The 11484-nt window shown below is 44.7% G+C and overlaps 1 protein-coding gene across 1 annotated transcript in view; it reads left to right on the forward strand.

Moving 5' to 3' along the window:
* The first annotated feature begins 353 nt into the window (after positions 1 to 353).
* CHRNA7 (cholinergic receptor nicotinic alpha 7 subunit) overlaps positions 354 to 11484 on the forward strand; it is a 45438-nt gene continuing 34307 nt past the window's right edge. Inside the window, exons 1-2 of the mRNA XM_027881545.1 lie at positions 354 to 714; positions 1818 to 1957. Coding sequence (XP_027737346.1) covers positions 660 to 714; positions 1818 to 1957 — 195 coding nt within the window. The 5' untranslated portion in view covers positions 354 to 659. The remainder of the gene's footprint in view (positions 715 to 1817; positions 1958 to 11484) is intronic.

The following is an 11484-nucleotide window of genomic DNA, read 5'->3' on the forward strand; positions in this document are numbered from 1 at the left end:
CCTTTGGGCTAATTCACGCCTTCCACAGCAGCAGCCGCTGCCGATGGCGAAGGAGAATGACCGAGCACCTGTGCCGGGGAGAGCAGGGATGCTGGAGGCCAGCTCTGTGGCCCTGGAGGCCCTGATGCCCTGTGGCTTTTGGGCCAGCGTGGGCAGGGTGTGCTCCTGTGCCGGCTCCCCTTCCCACCTTCCCTCCCAGCCTTGGCTCCCCTCGGTGCCGCTGCGGGAGCCCGTCCCCGGCGGGGCTCGGGGAGGGCGGCAGGCGCGGCTGCCCAGCAGGGAAGGGGCCGCCCCTGCCCTCGCCTCTATAATGCCGGGCCCCCCTCGCCCACCACTCCTCATCGCTTCTGCTGCTGCAGCCGCCTGCGAGCGGCTCCGCTCCCTTCCCTCCGGCCCGGGGTCGCCCGAGGATTAGGGGCGGGAGGGAGCTCCACCGGCGGGAGGCAGGGCGCGGAGGCGGGTCCGTCAGCATCCCTGCGCTCCGCTCCGCCCGGGCCGGCGGCGCCGTAGGGCGAGCAGCGCTGCAGGCGCAGGAAGGGGCCGAGTTGCCGGAGGTCCCCGGGGCGCCGGCGGCTCCCTGAGGGCCGGATCCGCGGCGGGAGAAGCCGCGGCTGCTGTTGCTGTGTCCGTCCGTCCCTCGCGGCACCGGCGCTCCCAGGATGGGCCTCCCGGAGCTGGGGCTGTGGCTGCTGGCGGCGGCGGGGATCGTGCGCGGTGAGTGAGGGGGCGCCGGCCCCCCGGGCAGCGCCAGCAGCAGCGGTGGGGCGGGCGGGACAGCCGGGAACGGCAGGGATGGCAGGGACAGCGGCCCTGGTCCGCCCCGGCACGGCGGGTCTCCCCTTCAGCCTCTCTCCGCTGCGTCCCCATCCCCGGCCGCACTGGGGGCTTGCGGGGCTGGTTCCGGCCGGGAAGGGACACGGGAGACGGGCAGAGCGATGGGGTTGGGGGGGGGAACTCCGTCAAGGGACTTAAACGGTGACTGCTCCAGGGCAGAGGCTGCGGCTTTAGGCTCAGGACTAGAAAACTGGGAAGAGAGAAGTCCGTCTGGAATGGGACAAGGAGGGCTCGCATCCAAAGGACCTGTTCCTACCCTGCCCCATGTTCCATTTCATTCGAAAATGCCTCTGTCCCTGGTCTACGGTGCTTCATCCATGTGGATCTGCTCCCTCTCCCTTCGCAGAAAAACGGCAGAATAAAAATTGGATCTGAAGCGTAAAAAGGACAGAAATCCCTGAATATTATCATGTATATTAATATAGCACCTCTCAGAGAGAGAGAGAAGCGTACCCCTCTTCTTTCATAGCTGCATGAACAGAGAACAAAGTGGAGAGTACTTGCCCCAAAGAGTTCTTGGTCTGAAGCAGCCTGAGAGTAGGATTTGGTCTAACCTGTGGCCATTTTTCTCCCATTGTCTTGCTGATGCCCTCTGCTGTATCTCTGTTCTGCTGTTTTGCTTAGAGCTGTGCCAGGACAGGTGTCAGATCACAGGTAGTGTGTTTCCTCCTCATCACCTCTTGCTGCTGGACCAAAGGGTGTGTATGTTGAGCAAGCATCACTAGCATTTAGAATTTAGCACTCCTGGCCAATCAAGAAATTATCAAAGAGGCAGTCTCCCTTACAAGCTGGGATGAACAGAGTAATGCATTTGTGTTCTGGATTTTATTGTAGTAGCTAATGAACTACGTGAAATACAGTGGCATTTTACTGGGAATGCAGCAGGTGTAATAAACACAATATCTGGTAGCAGTAAAAAAGCACGTCTCAATTTTTCTGATATAGAATCCTAATTATTTATATATTTTTTTGTGTGCCCAAAGAGTCCCTACAAGGAGAGTTCCAAAGGAAGCTTTACAAGGAACTGCTGAAAAATTACAACCCTCTAGAGCGACCCGTTGCAAATGATTCCCAGCCACTCACTGTCTACTTCACTCTCAGCCTCATGCAGATCATGGATGTGGTAAGTGTGTAACCTTCTAGGAAACTATTTCTTTCAAGGGGTGGATTTTTCCTTCCTGGAACAGAGATGTGCCATAGCAAAGGAAGATTACAAGATATTGGAAAGCACAAATAATTCAAGACACAATGCCAAATTTTGACTTGCTTTTTAAAGAACTAAACCGAAAAGTTAAGATTCTTAGATCTCTTGTCAGAAATTCCGAATCTTCTTTGCAGTACAAAATACTTCAAGGGAGGATCAAAATATTTACTTTGCGTTTTGAATCCTTAACTATACTTAGAACTAACAAGCAGTGTAGTCTGGGAGGGATATGCAGAACCAAAGCTCTTGATTTCTGTGGGCACTTAAGAGCTTCTTATAGCTGGAGATGGAGGAGAGAAGAAATCTTGGCCAAAATCTAAATTATATTATTTCTTGTGGTATTTATACAAGATTGCTACATTTTATATGCTTAAATATCTGCTCTATTTGCAACCGTTGTTGCTTGGTATATCAATAGATATTCCTGTGCCGTGCTTGTAAAATGGACTGTAGGATCTGTTGTGTTCAAATATGAGTAATTTAAGCTTCACTCTGTCGCAGCTGCACAGAGATGAAACTCAACATATGAGTGAGCTTGCAGTATTTGTATTTGAATTCAGCTAGCTATGATAACCAATGAAGAAGTTAAATGCTTAAAACTGTAGTTAACCTAAAAATGCCAGTATCTTCCCCCTAAGATGTTTAAAGTTCAAGGCACAAGAAAATGATAAAAGAAAAAAAAAATAAAGATAGGATTATTCATGACAAGTAGCTTGCTATCTGTTCCCTTGCATGCTAGCAGTTGCCAAAGTCCAGACACTGTTTATTTAGTATTTGAAAGTCAGCAGACACAGAACTCTGCCAGTGCTTTATAGTTTCTATGCCTGTTTTTGAAAGTTTTAGATTTATTAGACCTAATGTGAAACTGTGTATTTTGGGTTTGATATTTACTATCTGCCAAAGTGGAGTAGGCAGTCACAGTCAGTGAGCTGTTTCCCTGGTGCCACTAAAGCCAATAGGAAAACTCCATCAGTTTCATCCTTGTTACAGCAGCTGAGTTCTAATGTCTGTGATACCAGTGAGCAGAACAGGAGCTGTATGGAGTCATATATTCCCTGAGTGACGGTGGGTGAAGAACGCATGTTATGCAGAGTGCAACAATTTCAGAGAGTGCTGGCAGATTGAACTTGAAGCAGGCTGTGGCTGCACTGCACAGGCATCTGAGAGCCAGGAGAGGACAGCCAGGTATTAGATCCAAACTTTGATGTGAGATAAAAGCCTGTACCAGTGGGATGATACAAGGAATGACCCCAACAGCCTACTGAATGTATGTGGGCCTGCTGTTGTTGTTAATGGTATTTTTTATGGGTGGGCTTAGAGATTTGGAAAAAAGGGGATCTCCTCATGCTGGATGCTCTCCTAACACAGAGTCAGCCTAATTAGACAAGTAAGCAAGAATGCTTTTTGACAATGACAGACAACAGAGAAAGTGTAAAAGCAAGGAACAGCGCAAAATGAATAAATGATACCGTGTTAATAAGGGGTGCATTAATTCTGAGTCATCTTTTAATTGGATTTGTTTAGAATGTATCAAGGTAACACAAAGAATGAGTTATTTGAAGGGCAATGTGAGCCATGAGGACAGGACAGGTCAGAGGAAACTAAGAGAAAGAAGCTGAAGTGCAGTGTGGAACAGACAGCGCTTCAAAGGTCTAAATGCCTGAAGGTCCCCAACCAGGTTACTGCTGCAGCTTCTCACTGTCTCCAGCCTTCAGCGGTTGCTTGCCATGTAGACAGGGCAGGAATAACCACTCAGTTCTCTTAGCCCCTCATCTGTGTGAAGGAGCTTTTGTCTCACTCCTCTTTCCAGTTCATCAGGCCCCTTAGTGGCTTCTGCAGCAGCTCCTGCTGGCTGGAGTCTTCAGCTGCATAGCTCTGGATTTAATTAGATTTTTATCTTTGTATTCAGGAAGGCTCAGCCAGTCTGTTCAAGGCCTGTTCAAACTGGGTACCTGAACAAAATGCCCCATTTTAATGTGTCTCTGCAGAACTCAGCACAGTACATGGTGCTTCCACTGAATCTTAAACCAGGCTTCAAAAAACCCCCTTCTCAACCATGACTTTGTTTATAGGGACTTCTTCTGTAGCTCCCTGTAGGGAAATGACCTTCTGCTGCAGTATGTGCCTTCTCGCAGCTACTGGAGGAACTTTTGCTTTGGCACGGCACAGTACAGTACAGTTGCCTTCAGAGGATTTTTGTACTACTCAAGTTTTTTCCCCAGCTTTCGTAAACGGCACTCTGGTGTCATAAATCATGCAGAATTAGCCTGACTATGTTAAGGTAACGTATTTTTGAATATTTACCACCCCAGGAAAGGTTTGTTGTACGGCCAAACACTCCTAGTGATGACACAGCTTACAGAAGCCTTCTGTAGGTCATCAGAAATGTTTCCTGAACAGAATAGCCTGAATGCCAACAAGATGTTTTTTTCTACATAAATTGCATCTGTACTATAAAGGTTTCATTTGCATTTCCTTGAGGTAATAATGGGTCTTCCATACACTTCTGATGTGGTTATAGCCATGTTCTTGACTGGAAGTATGAACAGTTGGCTGTTGGAGACACAAATGGCAAAAGGCCAGCAGGTAGTCAACTTTGTAGAGTTAATTTCTTCTGGAGTTGTCAAATTTAATTAATAACCATATAAAACAAAGGGATCACTACATACAAAACACAGATCACTAGCCAATCTGGGTATAGTAGTGACTGGCAGTCTTGGCTAATATGATTCAAAATGGAGTTTTTGATCCCACGTGCCTTTCAAAAACCCCTTCATCATCAATAAGAAACGATAGTTTTTGTACTGGCTGTTTAGTTACAGCTCTTTCTGCTTGTCATAAAACTCACTGCCTTTCTTTCTCAGAGGTCTGGGATTGACAGGCAGGGAAAGAAACCAACCATGAAGTAAATTAAGCTTCACACTATAAAACAAATGAGTTTTCTTCATTGTCAACAAGAAGCCAATGTTGTGGGAATGACAGCTACTTGCAATAACAATTACTGGTTTAACAAGCTAGAAACAAAACATGTCACCATCATACTTAGCTGTAGTTTATATATTCCCTTTAATGGCTTCTCAGCTGTTAGCAGCTGAGTCTAATTGGGAGTTAGACCTATCCAGAGCTGATCCATCAAATCCCTGCCAGAATAGATTGAGCTAGGCTGGATCCTGGCTGCTGCTATTCCTTACTTGAGGTCTCTTCCATTCCACTCTGACTATGCTGACAGGAAAGACAAGACAGTAGATGAAATCTTTTTTAAACACAGTGGATGTTTCCTACCTTACATTTTTAGCTTAACCCTTCCTTTTAAAACTAGACGTTATTTCTATTCAATGCTTGCAGATATTTTATTGGTATTGTACATTATTATGCATGCTAGTGTCAGAGCTACATAATGATGGATCTGTAAATGCCAATTGCCCCAATTTAGTGTAGTTCACTAGAAAATAGAGTTAATGAATTGTCTGATGAGAATGCAAACTGGCATTATAAATTATACAAGATGTTTCTAAATGGGGAGGAAGAACAGTGGCAGCATGAGAAAAATGCAGTTTGGGGACACACGAGTGAAGCTGAGAGCTGGGAAACTAAGGGAGTGCTTAGATGGGGAGAGGGAATGCTTAAGATACAGCAAAGGAATTTGGAAGAAATGTGGAATTTGTGTGGAAGAGGATGAGAGGCAAAATGGAAAGAAAGAGAATTGAAAGAACGAACTTTAAAAAACCTGTGTCAAGTTAACAAGAACTTCCAAGACGGAGATCCTGGGTGTCTTTCAGTTTGTTTTTTAACTCTAGTCCACTCCTGGTCTTAGCTGTGATAGATTTAATTTTCTTAGTAACTGGTACAGTGCTGTATTTTGGATTAGGATGAGAATAATGTGGATAACACACTGATATTTTGGTTGGTGCTAAGCAGTGTTTACAAGTCAAGGACTTTTCAGCTTCCCACACTACATTGCCAGGGAGGAGGCTGAGGGGCACAGGAAGCTGTGAGGGAACACAGCTGGGACAGCTGATCCCAGCTGACCCAAGGAGTATTCCAGACCATATGGGACCATCCTGAGTGTATGAACTACAGGGGGCTGCTACTTGGGAACTGGCTGTGCATCGGTCGGTGGGTGGTGAACAACTGCACTGTGTATCACTTGTTTTGTGTATTCTAATTATTTTATCATTATTCCTTTGCTGTCCTAATAAACTGTATTTATCTCAACCCATGAATTCTACAGCAATCAGATGTGTGTTGTTGTCGTGGTTTTGCTCTGGGTCAATTTGTTTTCCACCTCCCACACAATTACTACTAGTTGAGAGAAGGTTTTTGCAGACAAAAGAGAGACAGGATTTGGGGAAAATAGTATATACATTTATTACTAGTAAAACAAAAACTACTAATAAATTAAAAACTAAAGAACTATATCTACAACAATTTCTACTCAAGTTGAAGTGCTATATATTTACAGAAATATTTCTTCCTCTTTTATACTAGTCTAAGGAGAAGAAGTAGTCTCATTCCCTATTTTTGGAGTTCCAGCTCTCTCTCTCTAGTAATAGATCTTCAGTAGCAGCAGTATTCTCGTTGCAGCTGGAATTTTTTTCTCTCTCTTTCTCGCTCTGTGTTGGCTTCCAGGGCTGGGTTTACCCTCCTTCTGGGCTAAGACCAAAGGCTGGAGGTTACCCAGGTCCTGAAGGGTCTTCCTTCCATAGGCTTGCAAGGGGACACTTGCTTACTATGGATCTTTTTCCACAGGGTTACAGGGCATAATGGCTTAAGAGTTCACCCGTTTCCCTATGGATGTCCCTCCCCATGGGAGAACAGTCCTTGATAGACTTCTCGGCATGGGTCTAGCACGGATCCACACACACACGGATCCCAACATCTCACATGGGCTGTCTCGCTCCAGCATGAGATTTCTCAGGGTCACAAAATCTTCAACAGCAGTATGGATCCACACACACACGGATTCCAGTATTCCACTTGAGTCGTCACTGTTCCGGCACAGGTTTCCCTCAGGGTCACAAATCTCCACCAGGACTCTGTCTCACTTCAGTCCTTCTCATGAAGTCTCGGTTCTTTTTGGTACATCCACAGACTCCTCTATCAGCCGCATGGGGGGGTCTCCTTACTCCAACAAACTTTTACAAGTAGCAGGGATTACTTTTCAGTCTTTTCTCTGCTGAGGAGAGAGAGCGAACTTTCGCACTTTTCTTGCTGCAGCTTCAGCTGCCAGCTTCGACCTTGGAAGCTCCGTTATCTTTCGGCTGGAATTCTTCCACAGTGGTTTCTGTCCAAGCAGTTCGTCTTTTAAACTTTTTTTTTTTCACTCTCTTACAAGAGAGAAGGGAGGACTTCAGTGCTACACCTGCTCCTCCCACCCCGGCCCAAGCTGGGGGAGGAGGGAGTCTGGCCCTGCTTGGGCCCGCTACTCCTCTCCCCTACATGGCTGCTGCCCCTAATTTCAACTGCGCAAACAAACCTTCTCTTCCGTTTTCTTGAAGATGTAATTAGCAAAGGCGTCACTGGACTTTTGATTGGCCTTTTTGTCCGGAAATTACCTGGACAAAACCATCCTCAGCCCCAGGGATGGGCTGGTGGGCAAAACCACGACAGTTGTTTAGCTGCCTGCTGGGTTAAACCATGACAATTTCTTAACAGAAAAATCAAGTCATCTTAAACCTTCACAAACAATCCTGCAACTAAATCACCCTGAAGTGAAAACAAAGTGGAGACAGTCAACTGGCAGAAGTGTTCTTTAAGGGTATTTCGGTTCTTATAATATCAGAAGATGGATTAAGAAGTTTCTTTTGTTTTTCATAGTTATTTGTTTCAGTTTTCTTGAAATGAGAAATGCCAAGGAAGTTGATGAAATAAGTGAAAAATAACCCACTTCCTCTTAGATTTGCTGAAATCTTGTTTCAAGACTCCTTGTAGGAATGAAATGTATATTGAACTGATAGCCTGATAATAAACATCTCTCAGGATTTGAATCAGAAAATGGAAATGTCTGACTTAAGAAGACTAAACAAAATTGAAGAATAAGCATGGAAGGGAAATCTGAAGAGACCAATGCTAAGGCAGACAGTGGAAGGAGAAGAAGAGGGTTAAGGGATAGTCATGGCTGCTCAAGGTCATACCTTCAGTAGAATGTCAATAAAAATAAGGAATTGGATGTGAGGAAGCTATTTTTTTGCTACATCTCACCTCCTTGGAACCCCCTAACCTGCACAAACGGCTGTTTCTTTGGCCTCTACCTGTCTGGTATTTCAGCTCTGACCTGGAGTATTAACCTAACTTATGTTTAAGAAAAACTTCCAGCATATACATTTTTGAGAAACAGACTCTTGAAATACACTGGTATTATGCAATTTCCACATTGAATAAAATTACAGCCACCACATTTTTAAATAATGTAGGGAGGTAAATACCTTCTAAAATTCTTATTTGATCTTGTAACATCTATCCCAATAAAAGTATCAGAGGAGTAAATTCAGCCCTTGTCTATTGGTTTAGAGGGAATGTTAGGAATAGACACAGCAGTGTTCCTACTCTGCTACATCTCACACAGAATAGCAAATGGCATAGAAAAACAAATAGAGTGATCACAAGGGCATGGATTTTGTTCCTAGCCTGACATTTTTATAACAGACATACGTGCATCTACTGTAAGTTAATACAATTAAGAGAAATATATCTGAGGGTATTCCAACTCCAAAAGTCAGAAGACGAAACCTTAACAATTAATTTAAAATAGCCACACATTTACATTGCAAATGACTGCTTAGAGACACAAACATGAAGTACAGGAATATATTAAGATATACAGTGATACTTCCAATTCAATTTTTACTGCTATCTAAAGGAGTAGAAACATCTTAGTTTAGTTTGGAAAGGACCTGCAGAGGTCATCTCGTCCACCCCTCTACTTCAAATATGTCTGAAATAGCTACTCAGTACTATGTCTGGTCAAGTACTGACCAATTCCACAGCGAGAGCTTCCACAGCCTCCCTGGGCAGCCTGTTTCAGGATTCACTGTCAGCATGGTAGATTTGTTTTCCTAACAAATAAGCCTAACTTCCCATCTTCCCATTTTGACTTTAATAACACTTTTCTGAATAACATTCTTAACAGAAAGCTGGAGAATAAGGTCTTGGTAAACCCACATGGCAGAACTTGTTCTTAGAGTAGCTGTCAGTGGTTCACTCTCAAATGTAAGATTTAGTGATATACTGAGATTCCCCAGGAAACTATACTGAGTCACTGTTTTCCTTTAATTTCATTTGGAAGATGGAAGAGAATATTATTATTACATTTGCAGATGACATAACTCTGGGAGGCTTTCAGAGAATACAGAGGGCAAAACTAGAACTTAACATTGTCTTATGTAAATAAAGGATGGGTTTGACCCAATTTTTGCATTTTTTTTTCAATGCCTAAATTATGTGAAAATTAGAGTATTACAGCTTAAGAAATATTTGGATGCTGTGACGGTTTGGACTTGGCTCCCTGCCAAATGCCTGAAAGTTAGGACAGCAGCTCCCTTCCCCCCCCTCCCTTTCTTCCCTTAGGTTAAAGGAGAAAGAAACTATAAAAATTAAAGAACCCACAGTCAAGCTGCTTATATAAAAATATATCTATATTTACGTAAATTTCAATTATGTACAGTTAAGATGCTATATACACAGTAAAAGGGGGTCCACCCCCCGAAGGGATAGGGAAAGGGGAAAAAAGGGGACGAAAGGGAACAAAAGGGACACCGAATAGGTATACTAGATCAAACTATACTAATAACTAACAAGACAGATCTCACCACGTCCCTTAGAACAGCAGGATCGGCAGTCACAGCCAGCACTCTCCAAACCTCCACGTGGCAGGACAGTGGACTCTGCAGGCCTCAGCCTTAGATAAGCGAGACCAACGCAGGGACCCACTGTTCCCAAACCTCGCCGGAAGAGAAGAGAGCGAGGTCTCTAATCTCCGACTTATTTATACTCTGGTTTACGTAAAAATTGTGTGGAATACTGGGTACTTGGCTCCTTCCTTGGTTACAAACTGGTCACCAAGGAAGGCCTAGACTAAAACCATCACATTCTCCACCCCTTATTCCATACTATTTTTACGTAAAACCTATATTTCGCGTTCACTTATATTCTGCGCATATATACACATATATATATTTGTATATAGTCCTTGTTCATTCTTCAGAGCATTCATCTTGTTGTAGAAGAATCAGCGTCAGCATCAGGATTAGCTTGGTTCTCATTCTTGGCCCTTAGGTCACAATCACAGCTCTGGTTTTGAGGGTTTCTCCTCTGGTCTGGGCTGGTCTATTACTGGATACCGGCATCAATTGTTCAGGCCTTTCTCATTTGGTGACTGGTTTCCTGCAAAACACAACTCAAAGCACATGATTAGTTTTTCCCCAAGGTTAAATTTTTTTGGGGCACGCAGTGGATCTCTCCATCTTTTCTCATTACCCACCAGGTATTTCCGGGCCCTTGAGCGAAAACAATCCCACGAATGGGTTTGTCTTGGCTTGAGGAAGGAGTAATCCAAACAGCCTTTCCTAACATACCTCTTAGATGGATCACTGGAACTTTGTCTCCATCTACAGTGTGGAGGGATTCTGCTTGGGCAGGACCAGCTCGATTGACAGAGCCTCTAGTGTTAACCAGCCAGGTGGCCTTGGCTAAGTGCTTGTCCCAGTTCTTGAAAGTACCCTCACCTAGTGCCTTCAGAGTTGTTTTTAACAGTCCATTACACCTTTCGACTTTTCCAGCAGCGGGTGCATGATATGGAATGGGATATACCCATTCAATACCATGCTCCCCTGCCCAAGTGGCCACCAGATTATTCTTAAAATGAGTTCCGTTGTCTGACTCAATTCAGTCTGGAGTGCCATGTCTCCACAGGACCTACTTTTCAAGACCTAGAATGGTATTTCAGGCTGTTGCATGTGGTACCGAATATGTTTCTAACCATCCAGTAGTCGCTTCCACCATGGTAAGCACATAGTGTTTACCTTGGTGGGTCTGTGGCAATGTGATGTAATCAACCTGCCATGCTTCTCCGTATCTATACTTGTCCCAGCGTCCACCATACCACAGGGGCTTCAACCTTTTGGCCTGTTTAATGGCAGCACAGGTTTCACAGTCATGAGTAACCTGGGAGATAGTGTCCATGGTTATATCCACCCCTCGGTCTCGTGCCCATCTATAGGTGGCATCACGGCCCTGATGGCCTGAAGCATCATGGGCCTATCGAGCTAGGAACAACTCTCCCTTTTGCTGCCAGTCTAGGTCTACTTGTGACACCTCGACTTGTGCAGCACGGTCTGCCTGTCTGTTATGAGCATGTTCTTCATTAGCTCGATCCTTGGGCACATGGGCATCAACATGGCGGACTCTCACATTCAGTTTCTTTGCTCTGGCAGCGATGTCTTGCCACA

This window comes from Empidonax traillii, unplaced genomic scaffold (genome assembly GCF_003031625.1).
Source record: "Empidonax traillii isolate 1590-97213 ecotype Southwest subspecies unplaced genomic scaffold, ASM303162v1 scaffold90:size2128546, whole genome shotgun sequence".
NCBI lineage: Eukaryota > Metazoa > Chordata > Aves > Passeriformes > Tyrannidae > Empidonax > Empidonax traillii.